Source organism: Eutrema salsugineum, unplaced genomic scaffold (genome assembly GCF_000478725.1).
Source record: "Eutrema salsugineum unplaced genomic scaffold, Eutsalg1_0 scaffold_19, whole genome shotgun sequence".
Lineage (NCBI taxonomy): Eukaryota > Viridiplantae > Streptophyta > Magnoliopsida > Brassicales > Brassicaceae > Eutrema > Eutrema salsugineum.
In genome coordinates this window covers 2,211,023-2,228,083 of record NW_006256838.1, presented here as the reverse complement: position 1 = coordinate 2,228,083, position 17,061 = coordinate 2,211,023, and the positions used below count along the sequence as shown (strand labels likewise).

The 17,061-nt window shown below is 36.5% G+C and overlaps 4 protein-coding genes across 4 annotated transcripts; 3 read left to right on the top strand and 1 right to left on the bottom strand.

Moving 5' to 3' along the window:
• Positions 1-2,609: 2,609 nt before the first annotated feature.
• Positions 2,610-3,615, top strand: LOC18019964. The gene is made up of 4 exons (XM_006402828.2): positions 2,610-2,693; positions 2,891-2,936; positions 3,040-3,131; positions 3,234-3,615. The coding sequence occupies exons 1-4, from the start codon at positions 2,634-2,636 to the stop codon at positions 3,336-3,338; spliced, it is 303 nt and encodes a 100-aa protein (XP_006402891.1). The 5' UTR covers positions 2,610-2,633; the 3' UTR covers positions 3,339-3,615.
• A 912-nt stretch (positions 3,616-4,527) lies between these two features.
• Positions 4,528-5,298, top strand: LOC18019963 (F-box/LRR-repeat/kelch-repeat protein At1g09650). The gene is made up of 2 exons (XM_024157167.1): positions 4,528-4,669; positions 5,063-5,298. The coding sequence occupies exons 1-2, from the start codon at positions 4,528-4,530 to the stop codon at positions 5,296-5,298; spliced, it is 378 nt and encodes a 125-aa protein (XP_024012935.1).
• An 864-nt stretch (positions 5,299-6,162) lies between these two features.
• On the bottom strand, positions 6,163-11,743 carry LOC18019962 (putative calcium-transporting ATPase 11, plasma membrane-type). Its single transcript, XM_006402825.2, has 7 exons — positions 11,378-11,743; positions 9,748-9,802; positions 7,714-9,638; positions 7,467-7,622; positions 7,191-7,362; positions 6,818-7,116; positions 6,163-6,726 (listed from the first exon to the last, which is right to left on the bottom strand). Exons 1-7 carry the CDS (start codon positions 11,546-11,548, stop codon positions 6,427-6,429), a joined length of 3,078 nt encoding a protein of 1,025 aa, XP_006402888.1. The 5' UTR covers positions 11,549-11,743; the 3' UTR covers positions 6,163-6,426.
• A 3,757-nt stretch (positions 11,744-15,500) lies between these two features.
• On the top strand, positions 15,501-17,026 carry LOC18019961 (chaperone protein dnaJ 49). Its single transcript, XM_006402824.2, has one exon. The coding sequence runs from the start codon at positions 15,710-15,712 to the stop codon at positions 16,802-16,804; it is 1,095 nt and encodes a 364-aa protein (XP_006402887.1). The 5' UTR covers positions 15,501-15,709; the 3' UTR covers positions 16,805-17,026.
• The last annotated feature ends 35 nt before the right edge of the window (positions 17,027-17,061 follow it).

Here is a 17,061-nt window from a genome sequence, read left to right as displayed (position 1 = left end):
CTCTATTAAGTTGAGCATTTACGTTGTGAACTTCATGGCTTGAAACCTTAGTGATGACTTCTCCAATTTCAACTCTCAAAGATTATTTGAGATTTTGGTTTTAGAGTTTTCAGGGATATGGTAAAGCTATTATATATAGATGGAGTTTGGAAGAATGGGTTCATTCTATATTTCTATCTTCATATTACAGAACTTATCAAGCTATTTCTTGTGTTTCAAGCTTCATACTCGTAAGAGTGTCAATCTAAGCAAAACCATTTTTTTTTTACCGATGATCCTTGTTTATAAGTTGTTTTTCTTTTTTCAACGGGTTAAAGTTTTTGTTTTAGTGTGGAACGTTTTCTTCTTTATTGGATGAACATTGCATATTATCATATTCTAATCGAATGTTATGACGTTCACCAACTATTATATATATATATATTCTACTATATTCAGCCTTACTGATTATGGTTCATTAGCTTTTTTCCATTGTTCCTCCCTTTTTTTATATGGGGTCTAATTTACGCATTTCTTCTAGTTGTGTTTGTGTTTCCTAATTTGGCTTTGTGTTTGGTCTCTAGGTTTTATGTATTCCAAGTTGGCTCCCTCTCATAGGGCTTTAATTTCGGAGAGTTCGTCGGCTTAGTCTCCAAAAATATTTATCCTTGCTGGCTTTGTAAGTTTCAAGATTTGATTAATAAAAATCCATAGATGACAAAAAAAAAAAAATTAGAACCATCTATATTCATCAACGAACTTTGTCCAAGTCTCAACTAATTCCATTGGGCTTTAAATGAAATAAGCCCAGCAAAGAACCTGAGACTAATCCGAGCTAACTTAAAAACTAAACCAAAATCCAAGCCTGAACCAACTAAACCGAAGAATTAACAATTACGCGTATTTAGTTCCTTGAAAACATTTAAATCAAAACAATACTATGTATGGATTTTGACCATATTACTTCCTTTACAAATTTGATGATATCAAAGGGAGAGCTGAAATCTTTGCAATTATGTCTTCTTTATCTTTTTGGACAGCAGCAATAAAATATAAAATACAAGGTTTCGGAAAGTATTGAAACAAAAGGAACAACTCAACTGAATTTTTTTGAACCTACATTACGATAGAAAACAGAAAAAGAAAAAAGAATATGAAACGAAAACTATTTGCCAATATTCAAATCCGAACATTGAAAATTGAAGTTAAAAATTTAGGTGGTAAATATTGACATCTTGCGTCCTTGTCTCAGGCAATACATAAATTCATTATAGATAATATATTGCGTTGTTTAAAAACTTTTATGTTTCTGGATCGATCTAAATATCATATTTCGTAGTGTTCAAGTGCTAAACGAGATTTAATAATTTTTATATTCTAGAATTGTGAAAAGGTTTGATGGAGAAACCTTGTACAAAGATAACAACAGATATGCATGAAAATAGAAAACACTTAATATTTTCTTTTATACACGCTACTAATTAAGGTTGTTTTTGTGTCGTTGGTTATACATGATTTGTTTTCAAAAACGACCAATATCTAGAATCAGTTTGAAACATGACATGAAAAACTTTAATCATCATCATCGTATCTTATAAATATTATGATTTTAACAAAGAGGATGAGGAATACCACAAGTCGCTATAGCTTACTAACATTTTCGGAGTAAAAAACATTATTAAACGGGGGGTTTAAATAAACACAAAGACATTGCGACTCTTTCAACTTCCTGCAACAATCTGCCGATGGCTGGTTTCCTGCGCGAAAAGCTGGCCAACATGACTTGAGCTCTCTTAAACACTTGACTGTATCTTTATCAGAGATTGCTTTGGTTGGAACTAGAGATGACAGAATTATAAGCGTCACAAATGCGATGAGCTTTAGTGTTGTGAACTTCATGTCTTGAAAACTTAGTGACTTCTCCAATTTCAACTCTTTCAAAGATTATTTGAGATTTTGGTTTTAGACGTTAGAGCTCTTTGGGATGGTAAAGCCATTATATATGGACTCAAGAGTTTGAAAGAGTTTGAAAGAGTTATAAGGATCAAGACTCAAGAGTGTGTTTAGATAGTGTGCACGTACTATTTCCTTAATTACTAACTAAATAGTAATACATTTATGTATTTTTAATATAATTCATATATATGATTTTGACATGTGTGTTTTCATGTATTTAGATTGTGACACGTAATTAAAAAATGACTAGAAATTAAACCATTAAACAAAAATTGATTCAAATAACTACATACAATGTATGAATTGTTTTTTTTTTGGTAAAACTCTGTATGAATTGTTGACCTTATTATTTATTTACAAATTTGATATGAAATGGAGTGGAATCTTTTGCAAATGTTTCTTTCATGATCTTTCTGGTCAACCGCAGATAGTCAAAGATTTAATAGAGATACACAAATTTGAAAAATAAAAAGAAAAAAAAAATCGTAAATTTGGAAAGCTTCGTTAAAAGTCTTAAACTACAAAATAGAAAGGAAAACAAAAAACAAAAAAAACAAAGGATGTGAAATGGAAAATATTTGCAAATAACACTGAAATTTGGCATACAGTTGGGCCATAGGCCCATATAAAACGGGCCAAGGGAACAGTAGTTAAACTTTGTTAAAATTGATTCCGGCTGGTCAGAGGTGAGTGAAAAAATGGCCGATCATCTTCCGGAGACATTGGAACCCTTCTTTCACAGAGCCACCGAAGCTGAGGTATCATCAATTGATTCAAACTTTGGGTTCTTTTTGTTCTCCGTTTTTCTGGGTTGAGTTTCTTTTGGGTTTTTCTAGAGAGTTACCTCTGAAACTGGGATTAGATAATCGGTCATTGATGTTATGCGATGACACGAACAAAACATTTCTTTCCACATTCCTACCGTTAATCTCTCGATTGGCGTATTATTTGGCAGGAGAGATTGGCGAGGCTTGAATCTGCTCTTGCGTCGACCAAGATAGGTTCTTACTTGCCACTAATCTCTTGAATTCTGAAACAAGTGATTGACTCGGATCTTGAGTATTTATCTTCGTCTTTTTAAGTTTATATATCCTATGTTCCCAGACACTCCGGATGCGGAACTTGTGGAGAAGATCACCCAAATCCAGTCAAAACTCGAAGAAGCTAACGAGACGGTGAAGCAAGAACAGAAGAAGGTAATCTCTTACTGTACTGTACGCATTATTTTCATTACCTTATTGTTACTTGTGTTGGTTTGTAGCTTTGCTTTTGGAGTTTTTGACTGTGGATTCTATTAGGTGAAGGAATTGACCACTGAAAACGAGAAGCAAAGGTACCGTATTGAGCATCTTGTGCGCTCTCTAAAGGCTGCTGATGAGAAGCTTGCGAAGATCTCAAAATGATCCGATTCTTGGTCTCTTCTTGTTGATGCGTTTCTTAACATCCTCACAAAGAAATGATCTATTTTTTTTGCACTAGACACATTTTGATGAAAGCTTTCCTTGTCTTGTTCTTGGTTTCTACTGGTGTTTCTAGAGCTTTGCTGAATGTTACCCTGATCAGGTCCCGGAGATGAGCATGTTTGATTTGATCATACGTTTGTTTGTAACCAAGGGTGAACGAAAATGTCCTTCACCTTCCTCTCTCTTAATTCCGAAAAGATACGTTGAAACACAAAAATTTAGAGTTCATTGGGTTTTAGAGTTCATACAGTATCTATAATTGGCAATTCTGAGTCCAACTTGAGTTCCTGGCTCAAGCTCGGCTCTTATTGGAAAATTTGTCCTTATAAAAATTGCTGCTGATAAATTATCTCTTTATATATAAAATAAAAAAACTGATGAAGCCACATCAGAGAGCGTATGACTCGAAAAAGGTAAATAAACCATTTCTCATTCTAATTTGTTCCATCAGACTCAACCTACACTAAGTCCAAATATTTGCCTATAGAGAGCGTATGCCCGGATCAAGTGTTAATCTGGGTGGATCTCAGTAGAGTAAGTAAATTATCACTAACTGTAATGTTATTATTATCTAGTAATATCTACTTTCTCTATATTATCAGACATAAGCTGAAACATATGATTTCTCAAACCGATTGCAGATTCCGTCTAAAGATGTTATGTGGGAAAGTGAAACTCCTTGATACCCTCTTATGCACTCGTTTGAGATATCTTTTAGTATTTTTACAAGTTTTGATGTTGTTTGTTGATAATTAGAGAAGAGACGACGCAAATTTTCTTAAAAAAAAAAATGAGTAAGAGAAAGAGAGACTCAAAAGAGATGAGCAATGGTATGGAAAAAATACCCGATGTTCTTATAGAATATATCTTAGAGAGACTTGGTGTAAAATATCTTGTAAGATTCACAACTGTTTTGAAGCAATGGAACTCGATGATCAAATCAACATACTTTGCATCGACACATCTAATCAGAGCGCAGTCACGGAATCCGTTAATCCTACTAGGCGGTTGCTCGTATTATGAATCTTCTCGTTCAGCATCATATTCTTATCTAAGGACATTGGAATTATTAGGATGTCCAATCTCGAAAAAGATCCATACTATTCCAAAACCAAAAACATGTCTTGCAATGACCAGAAGCTGTGATGGTCTTGTTTGCGTCTACGATTTTCAAAAAGAGCTGTATGTCATCAATCCAGCGACTAGATGGTGTCGTTCTCTTCCTCGAGCTAAGTTTCAACAAATTAACCGCATTAGAGAAAATCTAAATAGTACGTCAAGTTTCTCGATCACTTTTATATTCTTTTGCAGTTTTGCTTGATTTATTTGTTCACATACTACGTACGTAATTTTTTTTATTTATATACGTAAATATGCTTTGTATTATTTCACTAGTATTGCTTTGGTTAATAGTTAATACTTAATTGATTTGTAGGAAAATCCAAACGAAGTTGTCTAGGATTCGGTAAAGACACTATGACAAACAAATACAAGATGGTATGGCTATATAACTCTTTAAAAGTAGGCCTCAAACTAGATGCGAGGTTTTGAGTTTACCACTAATGCGTGGAGACATGTAATTGGCTCTCCACATCGGATCTGTGATGATTTCAAATCTGAGCCGGTATATTTAGATGGATCACTTCATTGGTTTACTGTCAAAGTTAAAGGAGAAACGAAGATAGTATATTTTGATCTTCACACAGAGGTTTTTCATGTTATGTCGGAAATTCCGATCGCCCATGCATCTCCAAGTCGCATTATCATGTGGAGTCTGAATAATCGTCTTTGCGTATTGGAGAAGAAAATCAACAGTCAAGTGATATGGTCATTGAACTCACACAATGTATGGGAGAAGACTTATAGCATTACTTTGAACCAGAGCTGTGCAAATCTCTAACTACGAGTGGACCAATATTTTAAAAAGAAGAAAAAATCACAAATACGCACCTGGGAAGAGTCGAACCTTGACAAGTCGAACCTTGACAAAGGTCAATCATAACACTAACACGTATTTACTTATTCAAAAACCAACTGAACTAACTTAAACTTTAGAAATTTGGCCAAAAAAAAAATTTAACTCCTATAGCCTCGAAGCACATGCTTCATTAGCCCTGTGCTCTGGCACGGCTCTGCTTTCAACTATTATGATGACTCAGGTTTTCCAGTAACACCCATCACATTTTTCAACAAAACAGAGTTACTATTTCTTCTTTACCCGTTTACCAAAAATCCTTGTTTATCGGTACAAGATACTAAAATAGGTAATTCATTATATTCTCCATATTTCATTACTTATGGTTTGGATCAAGCTATTTCTTTTGTTCCAAGCTTGATCTCTATTTAGTTGAAGATTGTAACGTTGTTTATGATATTTTTTTTCCAACGAATTAAACTTCTTATTCGAATGTTATACATATTCTTATTCTCTTATCACACGTTCTCATTTCAAAATAGCATTTTCTTATATTCCGAGCTTGATCTTTTAAGCTGATTTTTTTTTTTTTGTCAACGGGTTAAATTAAGTTTTCTTATATTGCTAAGTTTAATCTGAAGGCTCATATTGGGTTTAAGGTCTAAACAGACATCTGAAGTCTGAGAGATGTTTTTTCCACAGCTTGAATATCAACCATTCATTTTACAACAAAGAAGAATATAAATTCTCGAAACGAGCAATCTTTGTTTTTAGGCGACGACCAAAAAACTTTATTTCATATCCAAAATTGGTCCAAAGAATGGGTCACAGTTCCACAACCATAGAACGTTAAAGAAAAGAGAATAACAATTCCAAAATAAGTTTTAAGGAAATCAAGAGATTGGGTTGGTGGACACACAAAGACAAAATAATCAAACCCACACACCCAAACTGTTTATAAAACAAAAAATAATAAGAAAAAAATACCGGCAAACGCAAGACGTGTTAGATTTATACATATTGAAATCAGATCACTATCCCGGAAATTATATCAAAAAGAAAAAAATCATAATCAAATATAGAAAAATGATGTAGCGATCACGAGGAAGTGGGTCAGGCAGAGTCAGATGGACCAGAAGGAAGCAGCTCATAGCCATCGTGATGACGGTTCGACTCAACCGGTATGCATTTAAGACCAACGGCTAGAATCATACTTACGGATCCAATCAGAATGCAGAGAAGCCAATGTTGCCAGCTCAAAGGAACAGTGCTTGCAAATGCTCCAAGGAACTCAACAATGATCACTTGGAATCCAACTGTCGCAGTCATCACAGCAACAAACACCCAACTGTTGAACATTCCTTTAAACACGTTTATCTTCTCTATCTCTCTGCTGTTTACCTCGTTAAACACCTGTTTTGTGCAAAAAGCATTTTTAGTGTTGTTATTTTCAGAAACACTTTTTTCCCGTTTTTGTGGTGAATGTTGTTATTTCTGTTTTTACCTGGCAAAAGACAAAGGAGTTGAAGATGATGGTGTTAAGAACGGCTGTTGAATCTGGGCCGGTGAGGTTGAGTATTTGTTTTCCAGAAAAGTTGAGGATGCCGAGAACGATTAACTGATAAATGCTCTGACCAATGATGTTTCTCCACATGGCTCTGGTGATGAAGCTTGCAGTTCTACCAATTGGTTGACGTTTCATTAAACCTTCGTTGGGAGGTTCGGTCGCTAGAGCCAGTGCACCGAGCGTGTCCATGATCATGTTGACCCAAAGCAACTGCACCGCAGTGAGTGGTGCAGATCCTGAAAAGGTGTAAAACAATAATTGGTGAATCTGTTCTTAAAAATATTGTGCGTGTATTTTGATTTTTAGTTACCTGTGATGCAAGCAGAGACAAAGTTGATGATCAGAGCAACAACATTAACAGTTAACTGGAACTGAACAAACTTCTGGATGTTTATATACACAGCACGTCCCCATCTCGCCACATTCACAATCGTTGCAAAGTTGTCGTCCATTATGATTACATCAGCATTCTCTTTCGCAACCTGTGTATCCCGAGGAGTTTTAAAATGAGAGAACATTCAAATTTGTAGAACATGCAACGCTACCGAATTCCAGTGATACAATATAATCAGTAACAAAGGCTAACCTCGGTTCCAGCTATTCCCATGGCAAGTCCAATGTCAGATTCATGCAATGCAGGAGCATCGTTTGTTCCGTCTCCAGTCACTGCAACTACCTCTCCAATTTTCCTCAAATTGTTGACTAGTACATGTTTGTCCAACGGCAAAGACCGAGCCATCACCTGAAGTTAGAGAACAAAACAAAAAGGATATTCTAAGATGCTCTAAACATTTCAAAAGAGAGATGAGAGGATTAACGATCTGAATCAGCACCTGAATTTTGGGCAAAATGGTCCTCATTTCATGAGGAGGCAAATTACGGAATTCTGAACCTTCTATAGCTACACCTCCTGCTGTAAGTATTCCACATTCCTTTGCAATAGCTTTGGCTGTGCTTAAGTTATCACCAGTGACCATACGAACAGTGATTCCAGCAGCTTGACAAGTCTGAACGGCTTCTCTAACACCAGGGCGAACTGGATCCTTGATTCCAACAACTGCAACCAATGTGTAGCCACCATCAGGAAGATCCCCACTGGGAGCTTCATCAAGATCTGTGTAAACCAAGCAGAGTGTCCTCAGAGCCTCTGAAGCAAATCCCTCTATGACTTCAGAGATATTTGCAATCTTTTCTTCAGATAACGGAACAGATTCTCCGTTTGAATCCAAAACCTTCTCGCACATTTTCAAGACAATTTCAGATGCACCTTTGCAGAAAGCGCGTACACTGCCACCAGAATGAGACGTAAGAACAGACATTTTCTTCTTGTCTGAGTTGAAAGGCTCGATCTTGAGTATCTTATGTTCTCGGCGTTGCGTGTCAACATCACCGCCCAAAAGCAAACCAAATTCCAGTATCGCCCTTTCTGTAGGTGATCCCAGGATCTGGGTTTTTCCTTCCTTATCCTTCACGACTTCAGAACCAGTGTTCTGAAATATGGCCTGTATAAGAATATTCTGAACTTGTTCAGATAGGTTCAACTGGAAGTTTTCCTCCTGCCTCTCCTTGATATTTTCACATATCCAAACTTTGTTGACTACCATGTGGTTAGTGGTTAAGGTCCCTGTCTTATCCGTGCAAATGCAGGTAGAAGAACCCATCGTCTCACAAGCAGCCAGATGCCTCACAAGTGCCCTGTCCCTCATTAACTGCTTCATGGCAAATGCCAGACTTAAGGTCACGGCCAAAGGTAACCCTTCGGGAACAGCAACGACTATGATTGTTACAGCAATTGCAAAGTAGTCAAGCAGTTTCAGTGCATCTTCAGAAGACCACTCGGTGATACTACCAGCAGTGGCTTTCTCCACAACGAACCTTATGCACAACACCACAAATGTCAGCACTGCAAAGCCTAAACCAATCTTACCAATGATTGTGGCAACCCCGTTTAGCTTCACCTGCAGAGGGGTCTCATCCTCTCCACCTTCACTTAGAGTTTCCATCAACTTTCCCCACTCAGTCCTCATACCAACAGTTGTCACCAGCATTTTTGCAGAGCCGTTTTGGACTTTGGTTCCTGAAAGCAGAAACGGCTTCTCTTTATTCACGTGTGATGGTTCACTCTCTCCCGATAAGCTTGACTCGTCTATCTCAAGATTGTATCCGGAGACAAAAATCCCATCAGCTGGAACTCGATCCCCAATAGATAAATGAACCACATCTCCAACAACCAAGTCATCAATGGAGACCTCTTGTCTGTTCCCATCCCTGGTGACTTGAATATTAATCTTCTTCTTCTCTCTATCCAAATCTCTGAACTGCAAAGATTGCTTGTAGTCACTGATAGCAGTAACCATGACCACCAAGATTATACTTAGCAAGATTCCCGTCCCATCATACATGCCCTTTGGAAATCCTTCAGTGGCAACTCCAACTCCTATCGATACTACAGCGCAGACCATAAGGATGATAAGAGTAACATCTTGAAGCGCTTCCCAGACAAACGTCAAAAATGATCTGGCTGGTTTCTCAGCATATCGGTTTTCCCCATAGATTTTTTCTCTGATGTGTATTTCACTCGAACGGACACCTTCAGTGAGAGATACAGACACTTTCTGAGCAATTCCTTCAGCTCCTCCACTGTTCGTCAGGCTCTTTGTGTCATGATTGCGAACCATAGAAGCAAGTTCATCTGCTTCGACATAAAATCCCGCTTGTTTGACCTCATCAGTGAGTTTATATTCTCTCCGTGAACCAGCTGAATAGATACAAAATGAAGAGAAAAGGATTACAAACCATAAATCCCCAGTCACCCACCAAATTCTGCAAATCATGCATATCTGAAACTCAAACATTGCATATCTTACCATCAATGAACTGAAGAGCTGCCTTTTGAACGTAGAAGGCAACCCGTATCTTTTCCTGGTTATGAAATAAGGAAAATGTGAGCTGGTTGAAAAAAACTAGAACAGCTAAATCGTTGGTCACATAAGAAAGAACAAAACAGACATTACTCTTTATGGAAACAACGAAACATTCCAACTGTCATAAAGATTGATAGCTTATTTTGTTTGCATTATGCTTTCTTAGGCAGAAGAGGGTATTAATTAATCTTTCCTGCAACACCAGCTAACTGTTGTTGTATGCCAAAGTTTCAGTGATCCAACAAGCGACAACCGGAGCTACCATAATTAAATAATGTCTTTGCCTCTGAAACTAAAACTCAAGGACATTTGATATATCTGCAAGAGTTATTTTAGTTTGCTCAATAGCCATTTGTCATGATTATAGTCAAACAGCCTACTATTTTATTCAAATGTTGGTTTAAAAGTCTGTTGATGTTTCTATTTCAATAGGAGAATAAAAAATGACCAAAACTGAGAAGAAAAAGACCAAAGGACTTAAATTCAAAAAGATTCCAAAACTGCTTCTTTATTTTATTCACGCAAGTTGACAAATAAAGTTGATGTCAGTTTCAGAATGGTATGGATCCGCTCCACGAAATTTCCTCGCAACTTCCTAAAGGCTAAAGCTAAGAGGTAATTGAACAAGAAGTCAAAAAGAATACACTACCACAAAGTCAACAACTAGAATGAATATTAGAGACCGTTAATTAGATTACAACCAGTTTTAACGTCCAGAAAGTGCAAAATAAAACGTGCAACGATGAGACGCCAGGAAAAAATTAATTGATTCAAAATTAATTGATTCAAAATAAAACTCAAATGAAACTCTTAATTAATTTGAAAAAATTAATTGATTCAAAAAATTAAACGTGCAACGATGATGACCTCAAATGTATGTCATTTTGGAGCGAATAAAGAGCCGTATTATAAATACTCACTCATCCGTTACACGTTTGATTAATATTTACCCCTTCCCTTGCGGAATATTCTATATTCCTTCCTAAACAATTTAAAAGACTCAGTGAATCCTAACATACGCGTCAAGTTGTGTTTCGTTGACTGAAAATAAAGAAGGATAAAAGTATAGGGGTTCGAAATGAAATAAATATAATAATTTATATCCCATTTTTTGGCAATATCAGATGAGAAAAAATGATAACCGATTATTTTGGATCTTTCGTTGCGAATCGGGAAAAAAAAATTGGAAAAAAAAAAAAACTAGAATGGTGAAGAAAGATCTACAAAAGACGATTAGACTCTGCAAAAAAAGAAAGTAGTAAACAATAGCAATAATGGAAACAATTCCTAAACTCAAGGATCGTAGAACTTTTATTATTAGTTCATTTCTTCGTGATCTGTTATGCGAAGAAGGAAACACCAGAAACTGTAGTCGAAATGAGTAAATGCTACTGAAAACATTAAACCACAATAGGACTTTCCAGGCATTTTCCCGGAAACCAAATATTCTCCACGAATCCAGATTAAAATAAAAAAATCAGACACTCAAATTACACACTCCATCTACGTCGTATGCATCACGAGAACAGATTAAAACCCAGGAAATCGGAGAGAGGAGATAAAAATAACAGACCTGGATCTGGCATCTCTTCTTCTCATTCTCAGCGAGGGCGTCGAGATTGCTGATCATACGGAAACGACGAGCCCGATTTTTGACGATAGTGACGGAGGATCTCCATCGCTGGCGAGCCTCGAGCGATGGATTTTTGGGGTCGACCTCGAAATCCTTGAGGAGATTAGACATTTTTTTTTTCAAAAATCCTCTCTACTTCTCTCTCTATTCGTTTACTTTCTCTAGAGAGAGCTGTTTCAACACAGAGAAATCTTCGCCGGCGCGAAGGAAGCTGAAGAGGAGAGAGAGGAGTGAAGCCTCCTTCCTAATTTACTTATGCTAAATCTCTCTCTCTCTGTCTCTGGCAACGTGCGAGTTTGTTGTGAGAGTGCATTTTTATGTAGTATCAAAACCCGGTTTAGTCGGGCTATCGGGTCGGATAACCTTTTCGTATCACTGCCCCACTTGATCGTTTTTATTTGACTGCGTCCTATTTTCGTGGGTTTCGCCTGTATTTGACATTTGTTTAGTCCTTAAATAAATGCTGTTTCCAAAAGAACGGAATTAGATAAATATCCATATTCAAGATCCGACCCCAAAAACCAGCCGAGTATTTGGTTTTGTTGTAGCAAGTTTTCTATAAATGTACATTAATATTTTTCAAATCTCTGTTTCTGTTTCCACTAAATCAACAAAATGAGTGATTTTTATCACTCACCCGATTGTGAATATATTGCACTCGGAGGGTTCTGCTTTTGCAGATGATTCTCCATTTTAATGTTGGCTAATGTCTTAGATAACTCTTTCTTACAAATTATGTTTCTATTTTTCATATGAATCTATGTTTTGTCATTTTTATGCAAAGTCTCTACATGTATATTTAAAAATAATTTCTATTTCTTCATTATTATTTCAGATTTAAGATCATATATTAAAAAAAAATTCATAGCTGATTTATGAAATTTAAGAGCTATCCGATATCTGTAACTCAATCAGTTAAAATCATTAAAAAAGAAATAGTATTGATAATAATGGAGATAACCAAATTATATGTGAAAAAGAAATTGAATATATTACGATCTCTAATCCAGTGAGATTATCTCATAACCTCTTGGTTAACACAAAAAAATATTAAACAAAAATACGTGAAGTAAAGTAAATGGATCATTTGCTTTGATGGTGCGTGGGCATTATAGCAGATGCCATCCAACTTGCTCTGTTTTAACTTTTAAGGATTCACCTTCCTCGCTTTATGAGGCTGCGCTGCCTTGTCTTCGCTTACCAACCTTTTCTCTATTTTCTTTACGCACTTTTCAACACACCTTTCCTCACCAAATATTGTAAGACCGCGAAAATCCGATTAAAATCACGAATAGAAAATAGCAATTTTATAAACGATATGTTAAGGTAAGAGATTAAAACGAGAGTTAGAAAACCGATTGAAAACAGACGAAAACACGGAGTCGAGATATGATCTCTTTCCTTAACTCAATAAATCGCCCGTAATGTATGACGGTTTGTTTGCGATTTTTGAATCACAGGATACAATCGTGATGAGACTATTGCACAACACCCGTAATAGAATCTGCGAACTGAAATTATACTACGCTATAGCTCTCGAGACACTTACGATATTAAGACGAGAGGGATTTGCTGGAAAGAATTATTTGTTGTGTGTTTGGTGTATTCGAGAATTCGATGATTTAGAATGAGAGAAGAAGGCGTCTATTTATACTGGAAAGTTCAGTTTGATCCGCAAGGAATAAGCTTTGGCGAAAAAGGAATATTCACGAAATATTCTCCTTTTTTCCGCAAGTAAAAGGATTCGGAAATCTTCCGTTATTATCTGGACGCAATCTTTTATTTTCTAAGATTTATCCTTTCAATATGCAAAAAATATTTCGCAGGAACTAAGAAGCCCACGACCCACAACGAGCCCGGCACTGGCACCGGCGGCGGCGACAACGCGCGTAGGTGTTTTTGCATAACACCCTTTTACTTTCATAATGCTGTTGACCCTTATCGTGAGAAGGCCATATATATACTAGAGATTTTTCTCCTTGATGAGCAATGTGGGACAAATACACTTCCACTGAACTTCCACTTTTAGTTATAGCCAATAAGAACATTTCATTTCCATAGGCTAAACCCAAATCTCAAATGAATTTATAAGGCCCATTTGCTTATTAAATTTCATTTCTTATTCACACACAAACTCAATATTACAAGTTCAAATGCTTATTAATATTGGGTTCCAACAAATATTCAAGATTTTTTTTCTTCATGTACGCATTTTTTTCTTCGTACGCAAAATCCATAAAGCACATTGACTACTTGTTACAATTACAACAAATAATATATGAGACGGCTACAAAACGTGCTCGAAAGACTTCAACTCTATTTTTTCGAATTAGCTTTCTGTACATATATGTGGTTTACAACAAGTTGACAAACAAAAACTTTTTTTTTTGGATGAATAATGAAAAACAACTTATCACACATCTGGTGCCTTTAAATAATCCATGAAAAAGAACAGATCTAACAGACATCTTTAGACTTAAAAAAAAAATCATACGTCATAAGCAATTATTAGAAGAAAAACTAGTGAGAATTCAGAAAGCTGGTCAATTAAAAACACATAAATATATCTATAATAGTGTATAATGTGAGACTGAAACTATTAATGAAAGAAAAGCTTACGCCCATAGTCAGAATAATGCATTTAATCACTAATGGGGGCCTCATAGCTGTCCATTTGCTTGCCATCCATGTTTGACTCAGTTTCTCCGAATTAGCAAGTCTTTCTTTTAACAAACCCAAAAAAGAAAAAATTCTAGTATCATGTACACAAAATATAATAACAACCCTTTAAAGTTTGTATTTATATTTTAACCACAAAAAGAATGTATTTATATAATATGATATTAAGGCTGCCACTGCCAGAAATAAAAACCCCTCCCCTCTATTCATTTTTTTTTTTTATATCACCCCTCTATTCATATTTTCGTTCATGATATGTTGCTTTGTTGGCCTTCTTCAAGTAAATAAGCAGCACATACAATATTTCACACAATCAAGAAACACAATATAGACAATATTCTAACATTTCTGTTAAAAAAAATATAAAACCATATCATGACCATATATATAAGAGAAAGAATACATACATTTTATCGATTTTTTTTAAAAGGAATAGGATCAAAGTAATGTTTATCTTTGTAATATAATCTGAGTCATGGCAAAAGAGGCTCTTAGGGTGATTATGATCATTTCAAGCCATCATGATTACAGGAAACAAAAACGACTGAGAAGGAGATGAGAGCATATGGAGTGAACAACTCACAGCTTTAAAGACTGTCTGAGTACTGATATTGCTCCTTCTTAAAAATGGGAAGTTAGTTAGACCTTCAACTGTCCAACTTGGTATCAAGTATTAATTCAATGCATTTTGTAGTTAAGAATCATAGGCCCATGAAGAAAGAAGATATCCAATGAGAAAATCAAAAATTAGCTAATGACTTATATGTCTAGAGTAGATAATTCTCTTGCAGTCTCCATATTTGTCCAACAAAAATGTCTTATGGTAAAGAACCATCAGAGTATGAAAGCATGATCTTTGAAGGCATACAATTTGCTAATAAATCTGAAAGATGCATTAGGATGAAGAAGATTGACATTAGCTAGCCAAGGACAGCATCAAAATCTGTATATGCTTATATGAATGTAGTTTTAATTTGCCAAAAAAGTCGGATTTATAATTAGTTTGAGCAGTAAGTTGGCCTAAGCAAATACTACAATCAATTTGTAACAAATTTCAACTATTGAGTAACAGAGCGTTCAAATAATCTGCTCAGAACAGAAGATTGAATTAGTCATATCCCCTCCTCGCTCACTCTCTCTTTGAGACCAAAAACAGTCGCAACACTATCCTATTGAACCGAACCGGTTTTAAAGAACCCGGTCCGTTTCGATTATACGCATCAATAAATTACAGCCGGAAGAAAACCAGACCAAATTGCTAAAACTTAAGATAACCGGAAATTGTTGCTTGTCGGGTACCTTGTACCGACATTGGTATGCTGATCTCAGATTTTACCATTGGAACTGTGTCTTTATCTCGAGAGCAAATAGTGTCCTCCATTAGTCGTCTTGAAATTTCTTCCACATTCCAATCTGAAAATCCGATCGGTGAGAGAAAGAGAAACCCTAAATTCGAAGGGGCTCACTATACCTCTCGACAGTCTCATGATCATCGAGTTTCCCTTCTTTGACACTCGGTATTTTACTTCTCTTGATTCTCTCAATCTGTTGTTTTCTAGGGCATCGTTCGGGATTTGATTGCCTGAGGGAAAAATGGATGGAAACAAAGACGATGCGTTGAAGTGCCTGAAAATCTGCAAGGATGCGATCAAAGCCGGAGATCGACCTCGAGCTTTGAAATTCCTCTCCAAAGCTCGTCGTCTTGATCCAGATCTCCCGATCGATGATCTCGTATCTGAGCTCAATAACCAGGCACATGAACCAGGGTCTGGGAAATCGCCTGGATCTGCCGCCGCAAAAGACTCGACCAGTTCTTCAGATCGGCCTTCTTTACGCCAACGCGGATCGTCGACGACTTCATCGTCTTCTTCAATGTCATACACCGAAGAACAGATCTCTGTCGTCAGAAAGATAAAATCGAAGAAAGATTATTACGAGATCTTAGGTCTTGAAAGCAATTGTTCAGTGGACGATGTGAGGAAAGCGTACAGGAAACTCTCGTTGAAGGTACATCCCGATAAGAATCCAGCTCCTGGCTCAGAGGAAGCTTTCAAATCCGTCTCCAAGGCATTTCAATGCTTGAGCAACGAGGAAGCTAGGAAGAAATACGATGTCAGTGGATCCGATGAGCCAATCTATCAACCACGACAATCTACTAGGAGTAACGGGTTCAATGGAGGATACTACTACGAAGATGAATTCGACCCTAACGAGATTTTCAGAAGCTTCTTCGGTGGAGGAGGAATGCCTCCTGCGACTGCTCAGTTTCGAACATTCAATTTCGGAGCTACTCGTCATAGAACAGCCAATACTAATCAAGCTCCTGATGCAGGTTTCAATGCTCGTATACTTCTCCAGCTTCTCCCTGTGATACTCATACTTCTCCTCAACTTCATACCTTCTTCTCAACCAGTTTACTCGCTTTCTTCAACTTATCCTTACCATTACAAGTTCACCACACAGAAGGGTGTCAATTACTTTGTGAGATCGTCCAAATTCGAGCAGGATTACCCACGAGACAGCTACGATCGACAGACACTTGAAGAACAAGTTGAGAGAGATTATGTGTCTATACTTAGTCAGAATTGTAGGTATGAGCTGCAGAGGAAACAATGGGGATTTGTTCGCGAAACGCCACATTGTGACAGGATGAGGAATTTTGAGACAGCTTCTGCTAAAACCCACTGAAGCTAGTTACCAATACGAGTCACAAAATGGGTAAATGATCAGCTTACAAACGTTTTTTTCATGTCGATGCTTAAAAGAGTCAGAACTGATATATGCTTTTCGTTTGTTATTGTTTTGGATTATGATGCTTTAGAACCTAACATACGATCCTTGGATTTTGTGTGATTATCTCTGAGTTAAGATTTTGGTCTTGCTATAAAATACTTTTGAGCCAAGAAAAAATTTTGCTTTTATGTTGAGTAACAAAACTGGGTTCA

Bases quoted from the DNA above. Each gene is read 5' to 3' on its own strand.
- LOC18019962 (XM_006402825.2), bottom strand. From the start codon at position 11,548: ATGTCTAATCTCCTCAAGGATTTCGAGGTCGACCCCAAAAATCCATCG. The intron at 9,803-11,377 runs GTCTGTTATTTT...TTTCATAACCAG, and splicing joins AGAAGAGATGCCAGATCCAG to GAAAAGATACGGGTTGCCTT. The intron at 7,117-7,190 runs GTAACTAAAAAT...ACACCTTTTCAG, and splicing joins TGTCTCTGCTTGCATCACAG to GATCTGCACCACTCACTGCG.
- LOC18019963 (XM_024157167.1), top strand. From the start codon at position 4,528: ATGACCAGAAGCTGTGATGGTCTTGTTTGCGTCTACGATTTTCAAAAA. The intron at 4,670-5,062 runs GTACGTCAAGTT...TTACTGTCAAAG, and splicing joins CATTAGAGAAAATCTAAATA to TTAAAGGAGAAACGAAGATA.
- LOC18019964 (XM_006402828.2), top strand. From the start codon at position 2,634: ATGGCCGATCATCTTCCGGAGACATTGGAACCCTTCTTTCACAGAGCC. The intron at 2,937-3,039 runs GTTCTTACTTGC...CTATGTTCCCAG, and splicing joins TCTTGCGTCGACCAAGATAG to ACACTCCGGATGCGGAACTT. The intron at 3,132-3,233 runs GTAATCTCTTAC...GGATTCTATTAG, and splicing joins TGAAGCAAGAACAGAAGAAG to GTGAAGGAATTGACCACTGA.
- LOC18019961 (XM_006402824.2), top strand. From the start codon at position 15,710: ATGGATGGAAACAAAGACGATGCGTTGAAGTGCCTGAAAATCTGCAAG.